Source organism: Phalangium opilio, unplaced genomic scaffold (assembly GCF_054372755.1).
Source record: "Phalangium opilio isolate 3A_F unplaced genomic scaffold, DU_Popi_V2 ptg000017l_1, whole genome shotgun sequence".
In the NCBI taxonomy this organism is placed as follows: Eukaryota; Metazoa; Arthropoda; class Arachnida; order Opiliones; family Phalangiidae; genus Phalangium; species Phalangium opilio.
Window position 1 is genome coordinate 6,112,969 of NW_028324151.1, and position 17,685 is coordinate 6,130,653.

At 37.3% G+C, this 17,685-nt stretch overlaps 1 protein-coding gene and 1 long non-coding RNA gene across 2 annotated transcripts in view; both read left to right on the forward strand.

Moving 5' to 3' along the window:
* Window positions 1-232: 232 nt before the first annotated feature.
* LOC149702728 (uncharacterized) lies at window positions 233-16,342 on the forward strand. Its single transcript, XM_089866634.1, has 17 exons — window positions 233-694; window positions 1,124-1,190; window positions 7,504-7,635; window positions 8,488-8,604; window positions 8,681-8,713; window positions 8,791-8,846; window positions 8,916-9,083; window positions 9,443-9,509; window positions 9,574-9,629; window positions 9,714-9,811; window positions 9,896-10,009; window positions 10,448-10,545; window positions 10,755-10,844; window positions 10,991-12,832; window positions 12,975-13,900; window positions 15,601-15,763; window positions 15,833-16,342. The coding sequence occupies exons 1-17, from the start codon at window positions 648-650 to the stop codon at window positions 16,073-16,075; spliced, it is 4,317 nt and encodes a 1,438-aa protein (XP_089722760.1). The 5' UTR covers window positions 233-647; the 3' UTR covers window positions 16,076-16,342.
* A 143-nt stretch (window positions 16,343-16,485) lies between these two features.
* Window positions 16,486-17,685, forward strand: part of LOC149702729 (uncharacterized) — a 157,899-nt gene continuing 156,699 nt past the window's right edge. The window contains exons 1-2 of the long non-coding RNA XR_016381848.1: window positions 16,486-16,745; window positions 17,501-17,676. This is a non-coding gene — a long non-coding RNA (uncharacterized LOC149702729). The remainder of the gene's footprint in view (window positions 16,746-17,500; window positions 17,677-17,685) is intronic.

Genomic DNA, 17,685 nt, shown 5'->3' on the forward strand with positions numbered 1-17,685 from the left:
GTATTATTCTTACTCCCGTAGCGTGAAGTTCTTAGCCTAGTTCAAAGCTAGCTTATCTATTCAAATATTCCCCAAAAATTGTTGGAAAACCAACAGAAAATTTAGGACCTAAAGTATTATTTAATCATTATTTTTTATGGTGATAAAATTTATCTTTGCCGGCAGCACTTTCCCGCCTTTCCCTCAAGTGAGATACTTCGCGACTCGATCGATATTGGCTTTGTCTTGATGCAGACGTCCGCATTAGGCCTATGCCTATGCCTTTTCTGTGCGTCAGCCAGCCAGCCAGTTTTGAATGCGGTTTTCGCTCGTATTCTTTCCGCGATTTGTGTCGGTTTTTCGCATTTGAGTGTTAATTACTTTAGTAATTAGCTTTAATTAAGCTCCGTATAAATGTTTTATAGTTATTAGCTAAGCCTAGTTTTTTTAAATCGCTAAAAAACGGAATTTTGACATCATAGGCAGTCCCTTAGGGCCAAAATGCCGTGAACTATATATAGATGATCTCCTTTACATTCGTGAAAAAGAAGAGAAACTAGGTCTCTTTTCTATTGGAAGATGCTGCAAGGACTTTTGAAATTCCTTTCGTAAGGGATTTGTAACTCTACAGACTAAAGAAATCAAGATTCATCTTATTCCAACGTGATATGACAAGAGTGAAAGTTGGAATCCGAGCCAGGCCCCTGACGTTAAAGTAAGTTAATTTTCACGTTAATTATTTCTAAAATGTGTGACGTATATTTTTATACCATTTCTATACCAAAAAATATTATTAAATTACTCCTAAACCTTAAAATTAGGCCTAAACCGCAACCCTGTAAAACTGGCCTATTTTGTTGTTTTAGACTTAATCGATTCGTTTTGCGAACGAGAATAAAATTAGGCTTAATCAGATCAATTTCCCGCGATTATACCATTGTATTATAGTTATCTGACAAACATAAAACTCCCATTGATATAAATATAATCTGATAAAAATAATATCATTGTTAATTACGATTCCGCAATGCAATCAACAGTAGACGTATTAAGTAGTAGACGAAATTGCCGCCAAAAACCTCTCAAAATAGCTTCGTAAGCAGTAGACGTACTAAAATGACGTTATATTTGCTTTTTGTTTCAGTGAAAAAGTTTCCGGAGACGATATAATCATCGAAGTTTCCGGAAATAGCGTTCTCTTAAAAAATAGGGTGAGTTCTTTAATTTATTATTCATAAAACTTTCAAATATGGAAACCATCAAATCCTCCCTTGACATTTAGTGACGCTAAAAAGTCTGAATGTAGATGTACTCCGCTAGTGATTTTTTTCATAGGCTTATAAATGCGTTTTTAAGAAATAATATAAGGCACCCCTTTGTATACATTTCTAAGGATTATTAAGGACTGTGTTTACCACATAGTTTTATATTTTTAACTGAAATAAGTTCAAAAATATCACCGCTTTTCTTTGATGATGAAAAGTATTTCGAAATATTATTCTATCCTCATCTTGTAAACACGTGTTCGTACACTCAGTACGTAGGCTTCATATTAATCCCACGCGGTAAACCCCCTGGTGGCCTTGTACGTAATTAAAATCCATCCCTCATGCTTTTGATCTTGAGCATCTTTTTTTTCCGTGGGCTGACCGTCCAAGAGTAGACCTAATCTTAACCCTCAAAAGATAGGCTTAGTTAGAATATCTTTGGGTTTTTATTTTTTTAATACTCGACGAGGGTCCAGTTCTTTTTGAAATTTGTGAGTGAGTCATTGCTAATAAACCCAGCTGTCATTTACAATCAAGGAACGAAAACCTCGGGAGTCTAGGAAGTTCGTCTCAGTTACAAAACTCTATAAATTTAAAGTACAGGGAGGTCTTCTTTGCTGGGATGTTCTATATTATTATTTGTCCAATTTCCCCCTAAAGCTATTTCATTTATCACATGAATATTGTGTTATTATAATTAGAAGTACCTAGCTTTATGTGTCTGATTGTCTGTTAGTAACGCTTCGACAGAATTAAAATAGCAGTTCACGATTAGTAACAGCAGAAGTATATAATACTTCTCTTCGAGACAAGTGTACCACAAAGCGGTCGTGGTAATTCTTCCCAACATCTAAGTTACATCTTGAGCAAGGTTACTAAACCGTATCACATACGTGATAAATAGTTCCCCTAATCATTACTCTATTAGCGCTGCTTAACTATTTGCAAATGCGCATGCGTTTGTGCGTTTTTGTCCCTCCACGTCAAGACAATCAAGGTTTGTGTGTTGATTGCTGAGGATTTAGTACTGGCAAACAGTTATAGAATTCACCCTATCACGGTACGATGTCCATCTGAAGTTTGATGAGCGGGAGAGCAAACAAAAAGGGGAAGAATCTTAGAATCATGTTACAAAACTAAAGTATTAAGAGGATACAGAGTGTCATCCTTCTTCTATTATCCCCTTCTGGTAACCGTAATATCAACGTCAAACGTTTACAAATCAAAGATAATAAATAAATTAAGTATAATTAGAACGTTATAAAATTTAAAATCAAGAATAATTAGAACGTTATAAAATTTAAAATCAAGAATAATTAGAATGTAATATTAAAAGGAAATGCTAGAATAATTATTCATGGTAGATTTGAATACATTCCCGCTTTGTCGGTGTCGTATTTCCAGGCTGGGTCTTCTCTCAATGTGGGAAAAATATGTCTTTGGGGATGTCTTTTATACGTTTGGTCCGGGGCGGCTTCCAAACTTCCCCACCGCTTCTTTTTATTTTGAATGAATGTTCCGGAAACTCTGTGTTGTGTTAGGGGCTACATTTCAAGTCAATCATAGCGTAGAGCGTGGATCATAGTATAGTGGACACTTTTAAATCCCTTCTGTTACTATGAGGTTACATTGAACAAGTGTATCACGTGTGAGAACTTTTCTATAGTTGAGGGTATCTTGAAAGGTCACTGAATTTTGGGGAAGGCCTCACGCGAAGACATGATAAGGAGCCAAGAAGCCAAAGCCTCGTGTTTATCTCGTATTAGCACTTATCGTCTTTCATCATTTCCTTTATCTATATATATATTGGTTTATGACTAAATTAATTATTCCTCACTCTCAAACTATCAGTTTTGCCTTATTTGTGACGCGAGCGCGATGAACCAAGCGTTGTGACTTAGCGAATACAGAAAGATGCATGCAAAGTGAAGTGCTCTCGAACTGAATGGATCTCCCTAAATGAAAGCTATCTCGCCCTCTGGTTACGCGTAAGGCGAATTGGTGCTATTTCCCTAGACACCCTTATGTAGCGTCTATGTATATTTCAAAAGTATATTAAACACAGACGTTATCAGTGGGTTTTGGCATTGAAATCGAGGACTTTCCGGTGATCAAAAGTACATATAGATAAAAACAATAAGTAGGCCTATACTTCTTTACCTCTGAGAATAGTGTCGAAACCCCCCCCCCCCCGGGGCCGGTTCGGCTGTAGCACAGGGAACACGCAACGTGGATAGGTTCCTGAACTAGCAGATGCTAGCTCTAGTACCAATAATTAACGTTTGGAACTTTGGATCGCGACCATAGTGTACTCTTCTAAAAACCTTTGACCTCAAATAAGCTCTTCTCTGATTGGTTGGTTCGGGTAGGGGTTGAGAGGAGGGTCCTTTCCTTTTCAAAATGCAAGGCTGCTAAGGAAGGAAGTATACTTTTTTTTTCAAACGAAAAATACCAAGTGTAGAGAAAGTCTCTACACCTGCAGATATGTTTCAACCATAGCACACTCTTTCTCTTTCTCTCAAAATGGCGGAAAACGTTACAGACAGAGTGTAAGGCTATTTGCGGATTAATACGCCCGATTGGTTAAACGGTTGGCCTGACGTTTAGTACGAGAAATTTTCAGTTTTTCACCCCTTAGAAGTTTGAGCACTTATTATTCTGGCGCGAATCGTAAAATGAAATAAAATGTGCAACATATCTTCAATTTAAACTACTTCCGCGTGCGCGCATGAAAAAATCAAGATCAATATACGAACGTTTACTTGTAGCTGTTATGAGGGCACATTTTACGGGTCGATATGCCTGGCCAAAGTTGCGTTGCCAAACCCATGCATGCAGTACATGTTACATAGGAAGATTGGGGGAGGGGGAGTCTAGATAAATTTAGCCCGCACGCTATTTATACATGGGTATGGCGTGCCTTTCATCAATAATGAATATCCATGTATTTGTAAAAATCCTCAGCCACCGCTTATGGACTGAAAAATTACGTTAAAAGACTTTATATGGTCATTACCATCATTACGTGAGCGCCCATTCTGCCTAAAGTAGCTTTAAAGACTACATACAGCCTTAGTAAATCGATTATTATAATAAGCCTTTTGTCTCGGTATTATGTGTGTGTTATCCCACGGTTCTGTCCCATGCCTGCCTGCATGCTTTCGTCTAGTGTAAAATTGCGGAGGATTGAAAAAGAAAGGGTGCACGAGTTAATTTGTACAAGGGCGTTCGACTTTTAAATTGCAAGCTCATCGCTTGAAAGAATCGCCCCTTTTAAACATCAAAGGGACACTGAATAACTTTCAAAGTTTCTGTAGAAACGACCTGCGAAAGAAAAGGCATACCCTAGAAATTTTTACTTTTTTTGTTTGAAAGAACGTATGAATACTAACTAAGGTACACTGTGTTAGTCGGTTTTTTAAAGGGGCTCTAACGAAGGCAGCGGCGAGGGTGGGTAAAATTATTTGAAATACCTCACACGTACTATGTGACGCCTCCGGAGTTGGACTGAGCACCTATACCTTTTTTTAGCGAGACTGCAGTGCCAACTTGAAGGAGAGAGGGATGGAGTGGTAATTCATATAACTATAACGTTGCCTCTGTACCCCTACCTACGGAACGGCACCAAAGTCTTCCCAGCATCCTCAGTGTTTAGAAAGGGTCGTACAGTACTGAGTCGTTTTGGACGCCCCCTCTGTCTTAAAAATATGAGCTAGTTTTCATACAAATACAATGACACTACGCGGCAGCACTTCAATCGCTTAACGAAAGGTTCACTGGGAGAGTTTCAGTGCGGCACGTCGCCCATCTTCATTTCTACTCCATCTTACCTCATTTCTCCCTGATGCCAAGTCCCTGCAGAAGTTTTCGAAATCAAACAAACTATGCTTCTTTGAACCACGCTTCTCCTCGATCACGTGGTGCCTTTGGCGTATTTCTAATAATTTTTGCTACCCAACCTCTGCTGCCTTCTTTGGAGTACCTTTATGGGAGTATAAAACAGGGAAGATGTTCCTCCTGTAAACACTACGAAATTCATAGTTTTGGCTCCACTCGTATGAAATATTCGCGGATATCCCCTTAGTGTTATTGATATGAACCGCGAAGTTTGGTGGCTCGTTGGTCCACCTACATTTAAACGCCAAAAACAGTGTGTATTCTAGAAGATACGCGTTTTACTATCACTTTGTAATGATCCAAGTCAAGGGTTGTAAAGTCGGTGTCAATTTGGCGTTTTATCTTGGCTCTGATCCAGAAGTTCCTTCTTTTATTATTTTTTGTCTATCTCGAAAGTAACTCGTTCTATTAATTAAGAGAAAGCCGGGCCACTGAACTAACTCGTTTGTTGAAAGGAAATTTGATACTTCAAAACGATCCCTCTGTTTTTTTTTTGCGACCAAAGTTTCATTACATAACCCTTGTCAAAAAAATCAAAACACCGCTTTGAGAGTTTAAACGCATTTTTCTCAAGTTAAGAGTCTACTGAAGCCAAGCGTACACGCAATGGTTATACAATATTATCGTCGTATCCTTAATTCTCAGTATCACTTCATCCTAACGAATTTATTCTTCAATCTTTCGGTTTCACGCAGATTAAAATTATAAATTTCTAGGCCTAGCTTGTAATTTTTTTTAATAAAACCAAAAGACCCATGAGAGCAAAATCTGTATCACATTCGAAATAGATGTTTAAGTTAAGCCTACGTGTTTGCTGTATTTTAAAAGTGAAAAAAATCTCTTTCGAAAACATAAACTTGGAGCCTACCAAATCACCATCAATTATGCAAATATGTTTAAAAAAAGGGTTAAATTTTGGTCTGGCAATAAATTGCTTGCGGTTGGACGGTGACATTAATTATAATATTAATCAAATTAGGGAGGAAACCAGAAGGGGATGAGTTTTAATTACGGAATGTTTGGTTTATCTGACCGTTCGGACGTGTACATAATTTGATTGTTAAAGAGAAAATGAAAGGTAGCAGGGTTTGAAAAAACCCAGTCCACTGGGCGGTTTGTTTTTTCTGGATTTTATCGGGTTTTTAGGGGTTTTTTTTTCATTTAGTAATTGTCATTCAAAAGTCACTGCTTAATGAAACAAAATCTTAAAACTTTTCATATAAAATAATAAATGTTATTAAATTAAACTAAATTTTAAAATAAATTATTTTGGCATTTAAATTAATCAAAATTGAAGTTTATAGTTATGGCTTTTATTAAGTGGTTTATTATGTTAATTAGAATTAGTTAATTGCTTTAAATTCGCAAAAATTATTTAGCTTTGAATCGAAATTTTCATGAATTTTTTTAAATAATAATAAAAGTCGGCTATACACTCGAACTCTTAAAATCCCAGCTCTTGAGAAATTGAAACCGTAACCGCTAGACCATGGCATGCGAGTAACAGTCTGAACAAATTTTATGCATAATCCAGATGGTGTTAGCCCTAAATAATAGCACAAGTAATAAAATTTGAAATATAAACACAACTACAAATAAACTTCGTTGTTTTCTCTATGAGACACGTCATGGCCTTAACCTTTCAAGTTTTCGAGTCGACTACTATCCAGCCCCAATTACATCATTGTATACCCAACCATAGCAGCTTGGCCAAAGTTCCTTAAGAACTTTCTTCTTTAATACCATTAATTTGGCAAGTTAAACAGGCATAAAAGGGGGTGTTAGTTGGATGAAGCTCAGGAGCAGTTTTTTGAACGACGATTTTATAACGTTTTGAGGGCTAATTCATTGAAGCTTTCGGGTACAGTTAAGTCATAAGCTTATAAGATTTGTTCCATAAGTATGACATTACCTATACTTCGTAATGCTTGAGACTTACAGCCACAGCTAGTTATAGCAGAACGACAAGCGAGAATTGAAGTCCTAAACTCGGTAAATTAATTTTGCAGGACTTCCATCTACGTCCTATTTAGTCTGCATTACTAAGCCTTTGACAGCGCCTCACCAGGCGTCGCTTTACCTCGAATCTATGACTTACCTCCCTCACTTCATGACAAGCTCCAGTTTGTAACCAGCTACAAACTTACGGAAGGAACATATCTTATGAACTTATGTTAAGTTTTGTAAACTGCTCTTGAAAGAAATTACAGATAGAGGAATAGTTTTTAGGGTTTAACTTCTTCAAGATGGGGCCTCGACGTGTTTAGGGGGTGCTAGAAAAGGATCAGGGATGGAGAGCGAGCGGGATGAGAGAGAGAGGCCAAAATTTCGGATGTTTATAATTCGTGTTTATTTTTAGGCTTCAGGGACTGGCGACTGGGAGAGGCAGAAGTCGTCTCTTCAGCGTCACGAGGAAGGGCGCCATTTCACCTACGATTACTGCTTCTGGTCTGTTGATTCTTGGCATCCTCTTTTTGCGTCTCAAGAGACTGTAAGTTTTGATTTTTATTATTATTATCTTGATTTTAAGCCTCGTTTCGTGTTTTTAATTTTAATTGTCGGATGTTGTTAAGATTGAATTATATTATTGGGTGTGATATTGAGTTTAGAAGACGTTTATTCCATTTTGAATTTGTTTTGTTTATTATTTTGTCCGGTATTGATGCACTGTTGTCAAAGGTAGCGGGCAGGAAAAGGGAGATGCGCTTAGTTCTTTCTGCCCGAGTTTCACTCTATTGCTTCTAGGGAAGTGAAATTACACGCGTCAAACTTTTAAACGCAAAAACTTAATTTCTAACTAAATGAAGCCGATTTTTTATTTGTTTATCAATTCTAATTATTTAACTTCGCTTTTCAATAATTTTGACGGATTTGTTTTAGTTTTGAGTAGTTTTTAATAGTTTTAGTTTAGTTGTGGATTTTTTTGGCATTTTTAGTTTAATTTTGAACTTTCTGTGTAGCATTTTTGCCTATGAACCTCTAATTTACGTAGTTTTACGTATAAATACCAAAATATTCGCCTTTATCGCGTAATTAAGGATTAATTAGTATTTTAAATGATTTATTAGACCAATTTTGATAATTATTTTAGCTTGACAATCGTTATTTTAGCTAAAGAGCAAATTTTCCGCATCCTTTTCCATTGTTTAGTTACGGGGATCATTCATAGATGGCGCCAAGTCGTGAAAATTTCGCGAAATCTATATAATTAATTTTCTCGCTTCTCACCAGCTGGCGCTAGGGGTTCTAGCGCGCTAATGAATTTTTGTTTAAAACTGAAAAGCGCACGTGTTTATTGAAATATAACTAAAAACGAGCAAAATCTCTTTCGTAATTTGATTAGATCTACAATGCCATTGGTGTTCCGGTTGTAAAAACCTTATTAGAAGGCTACAATGCTTGTGTATTTGCCTACGGACAAAGTGGAACCGGGAAAACATATACTATTAACGGAAACGATGTAAATATTTAGATTAATTAGTGTAATTAAGTTTTATTTTAAGACGAAATTCAAGCTGTTTATTTATTTTAAACAGTCTGATCAGGGTTTATTGCCTAGACTTTGTTCGGTGAGCTTTTTGAAACTAATTATTTCGCTTTTACTTTGTTGACTTAAATATAATATTTAATTGTGTTTATAATTAAGGATTTATTGAGAAAAGTTAAGCAATTAGCCAATGGTACTTCAGTAATTGAAGTTAGGTACGAAAATAATTAAATACAGAATCCCTTGAAAACTTTCGGTTTAACACAGGTGTATTCTTCCAATAGTTTTATAGAACTTTACAAAGAAAGAGTTCGTGACCTTTTAAATTTTGAGAGTTTTAACGACAATCTGCGGGTCAGAGAGCATCCAATTCAGGGGCCTTTTGTAGAAGGTCTTTCTAGGCATAGAGTCGTCGATGTTAATCAAGTTACGCAATTAATAGAACAATCAAAGTACGATACTTTAATTACCACGGATGCATACAGCTACTATGAATTATTGTAACCCCATTTTTTCCGTGCTAATTTCTATGCGGGTTTTGTGGGCTGGGCTTGAGTGCAAACCGTCATGCCGCATAATTGTGACGTATTTCATTGTTTGGCAGCAACGCCAGTTCTTAGGTGGGTGCAAGCCGCATAGAAATAGATTATTTGCATTGTAAAATTCGTCATACATAATAATTAGTCTAGCTCCTCCCACAATATACGTTGAAAAATTGGGAATGGTTACACAATTATTCCAATTAGCTCTATGTTTTCCTTATTAATACTCAATTTTGGGTTAAAACTGAAGATAAATTTCTGAAATTTAGAAACCACTTTTTACCAAAAGAATCATTGAAACGCAGTCACTCCATATTTACTATTAGATGTTTACAAGTAATTAATTTAAATTAATTAATTGGCTGAGTATTTATTAATTAAATAATTTTGACCATTTAAGGAAAGTAATCAAGTTGTTTTAGCAAGTGAATTACACCTAGTTGATCTAGCTGGCAGGTAAACGTACTTAAGTGTTAAAACTTGATAATTAAGTAATGAGTAAAATTAAATAATTAACTTAGCTAAAAACCTTAATTTTAGTGAAAGGACAACTTTAAGTAGCGATTTTAAAGACCAACAAGATATAATTAATATTAACAAATCACTCGTGACCTTAGGAATTGTTATATCATCCTTGGGTAATTATATTTAAATTAAATTAAACTAAAATTAAATTGAAAAATAGGCTTAATGAAGTGACTTTTCTTTTGTAATTAACGCAGCTAATCAGTTAGGCGACTCTCTACGACCTAACTACGTTCCTTTTCGTAATTCCGTTTTAACTTGGTTGTTAAAAGAGACATTAGGTGGCAATTGCGTCACTTGCATGATTGCTAGTAAGATTAGATTAATTAACTTATAGGTCTAACCAAAAACCCTTATAAAATGCATAAATTAAGGGGGATGTTCTTTGAGAAATCGATTTTGAGTCCAAAATGTAACTTCTATCTATCTCCATTTTTGCCACAAGGGACACTGTTTTCGAGTTATGATTTGTCAAAGTGTTTTAAGGATGACCCCTTAATTAAATTAAAAATCATTTTCTTTCAGTTTGTTAATTAAATTTAAGGGGTCATCCATAAAATTCTTTGACAAATCATAACTCGAAAACGGTGTTCCTTATGGCAAAATGGAGATAGAACATTTTCGACTCAAAATCGTGAACCCAAACAACATACATACATTTATGGCAGACTTATCATGGGTTATTGGTCTAACTTGAAAGGTGGTGGTGATGGTGTAATTAACATTTGCTTAATTCATTAATTGTTTAGCCGTTTCACCAGCTAGCTCATCTTATAAAGAAACTTTAAACACGCTTAGGTACGCCGAAAGAGCTGGAAACATTCGCAATAAACCAATCGTTAACGAGGTACAGTGGTCTTGAATACAATCCCAATTAATTAAATTTTGAGCTCCCACCAAAATACAAAATACACTTAATTCAAGCTTTCCAATTAAACCAAAAAAAAAAAAAAAATAAAATAAATAAAAATAAAATTGAAACCGATAAGGTTTCGTAAATTACTAAATTTTCGCCAAATCCGTAAATACAAGGTTTAATTAATTAAATTATTTTAGAACCCAAACACTTGGCGATTCTTAATGAGGGAAATGAAAACGGAATCCGAACTGTCTAAACAAACCCTTTCCTCGAGCTTATTTAAACAAGTATGACCCCTACCCTATATATTATTTATCTAACTAAAATAATAATTTGAAGCAAAAAAAATTATCTCGAAACTCAATATTGGAATATTTTTACTTCACCCCATCCAACAACTCCAACTCTTTGCCCACTTCCTTCCTCTCCTTAGGGAATCATATTAGAAAACGTCGTCGTGTCTCCATACCGCTCTGTAGCCTACTCTCAATCGAAACCTACCGACGCCTTCAATCCTTTCATTAACAAAGATTACTTTGAAAAACTAGTCGATAAAGCGGCTACCACTAACCCCTCGGAGTTGAACTATTTTGAAATGAACAATAACCACCTCGGCTTATCTACACTTTCCCCTTTAAAATCGAATTCGGGTTGCACTAGTGGTGGTGGTGCAGGTGGACATTCGGAGTTAATCCCAGAGCAACCCAGGGCAGTCGATGATGACCTTAATAACCAGAGACAAGTTACGGAAGTACAGCGAGCATCGATTGATATTAAGTTCGTTCGCAAAGCCATCTCGAAAAGTTGCGAAAATATCAGTGTCACCGAAGTCTTACCCTTATGGAAGAGATTCAGTCGTAGTTTGCAAGAACGGGAACGCGTTGAGAACAAAAAGACGGTTCGAACGCGACAGGAGTTGTTAAAAACCATCGAACCTTTACCCCTTTCTGTGTTAAAAATGTTTAAAAGTCGTACGGATTCAATGGAGGACATTACAGCGTGTGATGCTAAGGACACTTCTCGTACACCCATCACCAATCTGTTCGAGTTTAATTTAGATAATTTGGAAAATGTAAGAATGATTGAAGAAGAGACGGATTCGATGTTGGGTAGTTGGTGCTCATCGGAGGTTGAATCCGTTATGTCCAATAGCGGACATGGCGCGGACATTGGTGTTCATGAAACACGTGATTTAGTGGCGGCTAATCAATTATTAGAAAATGCGGATCAGGATGAAATAATACCAGTTTCGGCTTCGGTTCCCGAAGATGGTTTGAACTTGATTCGAACTTTAGTCGAGGAAAGTAATACTGTCCCTAAATGTCCCTCGCCTACCCTTACTCGCGCCTGCGTTATTGATACTCGTATGTCCGAAAGCGTGTGTTCCAGCGTTGATACTTACAATGATTCCTTAAATACCCCGCGTCATAACCTTAGCGAAGTTGAGGATTGTGTAGTTTTAAATGTTCCTCAACCGGAAAAACCTCACCATCAACGTAGAAGGAGTAATTACAGCACTGATAGCGTCGAAGGTTGCAATAACGTCACTTCGGAAGAGTCCCTGACTTACGAAGAAGTTGAAAAAAGTCGTAGGACGTACATTAATTACGTCACAAATAGTTCCACGTTGCAGTTTTCTACCGTTACCGATGAACGTAAGGTACCATTCTCGCTGGTCCGTGATCCAGGAACTCCCGATTCGGGGTTCGTTTCAACAAAGGTCTTCCCGACGACACCGTCACTTTGGCAGCAGTCCACGCCTCGTACCTTGAGGGAAGATCAGTTACAGTCGAGTTCGTCTTCGGATAGCATTACCTACGTCTTTGTGGACCAATCACTGTCGAAAAACTCGAGAAATAACAGCGAAGAACGCAGTAGCGCTGAATCCACCGGTGCTCCAGAAGTTAACAGCGTTATTGAAATACCCAAGGCAACTCAAAGCCACGAAGATTCCATTGTGACTTTGGATAGCTTAGAAGTATGGAAGGACGCTACTAACTCGCCTCGAACCCTGTCAGTTGATTCGTTGGTTATGGAACAGTACTTGAAGATGGTTAATGATACTAACCCTAACTTTGAGAGAAGGGATAGCGAGTCTAAAGAAAATACCAAGTCGGTTAGGAGGAAGGCTAGTAGCGGTAAGGTTGTGACTCAGAGGAAGGAATCTACGACTACTACCACGTCAGACTCGAGTGAGTCTTCATCGAGGAAATCGTCCAAGAAGTACAATTCGGATTTGGTCAAGTTGATGTCCGATGTGGTACAGCTTTTAAAGGTATTTGAATATATCTTTCTTTCTTTGTTTGTTAGTTAAAAAACTTCCCAGTGTTATGTTTAGTGTATTTGTATTGTCAATCGAACATCAATCTCATCTGGCTTAGTCTGCTATCTTACGCGAATTTAAACATTCTTTTAAGAGCAACAAAACCACGCCATCCGACCAGCAACCCTACCCCCAAATGGTTTGCAGCAACTGTAATGGTGGTCCCATGGTTTATTGCCCATCTACGTCATCATCAACATCTAGCAACGGTACTTCCGTCGGATCGGAACCGGGACATCCCAACAGACGCTCTGTCTCGAAACGTCATCGCGATCATAAAAGCGGGTCTAATGGTAACGGAGCTGAACATAAGTCGCGAATAGGAATAGATAGCGTCGAAACGTTGGAAGAGGGCGAATATCGTAACGTTATGAAAGACTCTCTAAAGAAAGAAATCCGTTTGATAAGAAAGGAAAGAGATTTGGTTTATCGTTTGCTACAAAAAGAGAAAAGAAAGAATTCCAACACGGGAGTCGTCAGAACTTCGACGACAAATAAAAGTAACAACGGAAACGTTAAGCCTTGTAAAATCCGTCTGGAGAAGGATTCCTCGACATCGTCCAGTTTTCCAGAAGCATCCTCCACTACGACGTCCTCTAGAAGTTCGGCTACTTCGCCTTCATCTTCGCTTACCGGTTCAAGGAGCGCCGTTATCAAATCGGATTTTACAACTTACCGAGGCGAACTTCCCGCGGGTCTAACTCCCTTCACCCAACAACTTTTGGAATCGCGCAAAGAGATTGTGAGAAAAGAAAAAGAGACTAACTCCATAGTGAAGAAGAAAAGTGTTGTTCTGAAAGAGGATGCAGTTGCTTCCACTGCGAGACATCAAATAAAATATCCACATACAAGATCGCCCTTATTCTTTGGTCAATTCGATGATGGTGGTGAGAGTTACAACGGCTTTGATAGAAAACATCAAGAAAAACGTATGGGCTCTTCTTTCGAACATACGGATGTCGCTGCTGACGACAACACGACAAGGCCGCAGACGATTAACGGTCACTCCAAAACTACAAAGTGAGTTGAGTTTTTTTTTTATTTTGTTATTGCGTTTGTCGCAACTTACAATGAGTAACTTGATTGCACTGTTTGTGAGTAACTTCATTGCACTGTTTGAGAGCTTTTCTACAGTTTAGTAAACCTAATATTAAGTTAAAAGCTTTATTGTTTCATCGGAAGTAAGTTAACCTAGCGTTATCAAAGGGTGTATATTTGGGTTACATAAGTGACAATAGTCAAGTTGAGAATTATCAGGGGTAGGTTTAATTTTAGAAGTAGGAATGGAGAACAGATTTATCTGTGCGCGCGTCAAAGTTTCGGACCCCCTTCCACGGGACGGGGGAGGGGTATGAAAGAAGAGGCGGGTCATAGCGACTGAGGTAAAAAGGAATTACGTATTTTTCGCCGTCCCCGTCAGTAACGTCATCAAAACGTAGTTGAAGTGAGCCAATAAGATAACTTAAACTTTTCGTTACGTGTTGGAGGGAGGGGCTCTATACTGGGCTATGAGTCGGACTGAAGTTAATACTAACCGGATTATGTAATTTTCCACCGGGGGGGGGCGAGATAATGTGCACCCCCTTAAGCCGGGAAAAAGGGAACAGCAAATGTTGCTAGGGGGAATAGTTTAACTCAATGGCCCCAATAAGCCTTGCACAGGGCGCCAACTCTTGCAGAGAAATTTTTAATAGGAAAAATAGGATTCGCCAGGCGAAATTATAGGATTTTATAGGACCAGATTCATGAAATTATAGGATAATATAGGACTCTTAAATGACTAGTATATAACCAGAACCGACCAATTTTAATGAAATACTGCTTAATTTTTACAATGCCTTTGCACTGCTAAAAAAAATATCACCAACTATATCACTTACAGGGCTCCCACCAAAACCTCAAAAATAAATAGGGGAAAAAGGGACTTTTCACGATAAAAATAGGGTAAAATAAGGACCTAAATTCTAAAATTAGGAACCAAAAAGGGACCACTGGTAAAACAAAATGATATCTATTCTGTGAAAATATCACAAACAGACAGTTAGGAACCTATTACTCTTTTCAATTTTTTCGACAAAATAGGATATTATTTCTGACTTTCTTTTGTTTATATTCTAATTCTAAGGGAGCGGTAGGTAAGACTTGATACTGGCTCTAATGTATAAGGAAGGTTTTCTGATTAGAAGTAACCATTTTCGTATCATGTTTACTGTTTTTTAAAAAATCCACTGAACTAGAATTTGGGCCTTTACGGGGTTCGTAATTTTTGGAATGAAATTCCCTGACTTTTCCAGGTTTTCGCTGACTAAGTTCCACAATTTTCCCTGACCATTTGCAATAACGTACAAGGCGAACATATATGAAAACCAGTCTAAATTCAGTCGAATAATTTTTTCACGAGTTGTTATTGTTATAAAAATTAGCCAATTAATTTGTTTAAATTTAACATTAAGTAAATCATAAATAACCGGAGCGAGCGAAGCGAGCTCCGCAAATTTGGGGCTCTGCTAAAATCTCAGACAAGACATTTTCTGAGGTTTTTCTTAAGGGATTATAATTAATTACTTCAAAATTCTCAAAATATAGGACTTTATAGGAATTATAGGACCAGTTGGCGCCCTGCTTGCACCCGGGGTCAGTGCCCCTCGGTACCCCTTAATCCGGCCCTGTGTTTGAAGAGTCATTCGTGATTCGTGAAACACTTTTTTTTTCGTCTTCAGTGTATCACGGAATCTTCACGACAGTGGTGTGGTCGATTGCTGTAGCGGCCATTCATGTCACTCGTCATTTCACGAAACTGACCATCAGCGAACTCCGGGTGTTGACAAAGGTGTTCAAACGAAGCGTGTTGTGGATGCTGAGCAGTCGGCGAGGCCTAAAACGGTATGTTTGTGATTGATTTTATTTGTGAAATAGGGCCAGTCGTAACAGGTGCGTTGCCAATGTTTTTAGAGACTGAATTCATCGCCTAACTATAATGCTCAAACTGCTCAATCAGCTCTTTCAACTTGGCACAAACCGTGGTTAACCACTGTCAATTCAAAGTGCTCTTCAAGACGTACTTGGAAACCTCATTGGTCCAGCGATTTTAGCTACTTGGACGATCTCTTAGGTCCGGACGTGTATTTGAAACTTCCGGATGAATTTTCTCGAAGCGAATCTTTGGATATTCCATTGCCTTCCCGGTTTTCGTAAAAACCGACATTATTTGCCTTAAATATCCTTGTAAATAATTAATTATATAATTAATATTATAATAAAGGTTTTGTTGTTTTTTTTTACTCCTAATAGTCGTGAGCTAACTGTAGAGTTGTATTGGTTGCTAAAAACTTGAAGAAAAAAATACAGTACACTTAAGTAACGCTATTAGTTTTTAATTTGTACAGATTTATATTTGAGTAATTATAATTATATTACTAATGTTTCTCGTTAGTATAAAAATAAACTGATATTTGAAATAAATCTGGTTTAATAATTTTTCATAAATTTCATCAACTTTCGAAACAATAGGCATAATAATAATTCGAATTTCCCGCGCTCAAACATTCGACCAATCAGAATTACTTACTCGAAGTTTGAAAGAAGAAGCCGATTACGTCACAAAAGCGTATTGAAGTTACCAGTAAAATGGCTGCCGTCTTTTTGTCAAGTTAGTGTCGGTTAATTTTTTGGTTATTGAAAATGATTATTTACCGGTTAATTTATATTAATTAACTCCTGAAATTAGTCGCGGAACTACGTTTAGAACCTCTTTAAGAACAATAGTGATTCATTTTAATCAGTTATGGAGAAATATGTAGAGTTACAGCTTGGATATTAAAGTGCATAATCCAGGCTGGCTAAAAGAGGTAGCTAGATATTTTAGGCAGGGATGCTTGATATATCGACACTCTATAGGGATCGGCCTCTCTTGACAAAAGGTGGGGTAAAAAAGCGAGCCGTCTCAAAAATCGGACGCCTGGTGTCGGGGAGCAGCGTAACTATATTCATGACGTCAAGTCACGAGAAATTCAAAGGCGGGAAGAAAATGATTTACTGATTGGTTGAAATAAAAAAGGCGCAAATTACGAAAGATTGACCGCGCAATTTCAACGACTTATCTCAAAATTGCCTTTTCCATTCCTTTTCACTCTTTTAAACTGAAAACTATTTGTAAATTAAAATATTTTTTTTTAAAATGCCTGGAACTTTTTGTTCCGTTCCTAACTGTGGAGCAAAGTAAAATATCCAAGATTATCCCTTTTTAAGTTTCCTTAACAGAAAACTTGTTAAAATTCAACACTGAAAAGAAAACATTCACCTATTTATACTAAGTTTAATATTAATTAACTACTACTCACTGAAATAACTTGAAATTTGATACAAATAAATAAGCTTCTCGTGGTTTTCGTTCATGTTTTAATTACGAACATAACTCTCTTCATCGTTGTTTTTAAACTTTTATAGGCCTCTCAGAGGGGCAGTAGTACTAGCAGACGAATCATCACATAGTTACGATGCTCCCGCAATTCAGATGGCGCTGTCGTCAGCCTCAAAAACTTGCCCCTTTCTTTAACATTACGTGTATAGGAAGAGGCCGATCCCTATAGAGTGTCGATATATCAAACATCCCTGTTTTAGGCCTAATCATTCGGCCTAACTTCCGACCTGCGGACAATGAGAGCTTTTCGTTCGGGCCCATAGAGTGTTTCAGCAAAGGGTTTGCCAACTTTAAAAGAGTCGCCGTTTCGGACAATTTAGAATAATTTTCTGACGATGATGTGGAAAGGATTTCGACGAAATCGGCATAAATTTTGGTAAGTCTT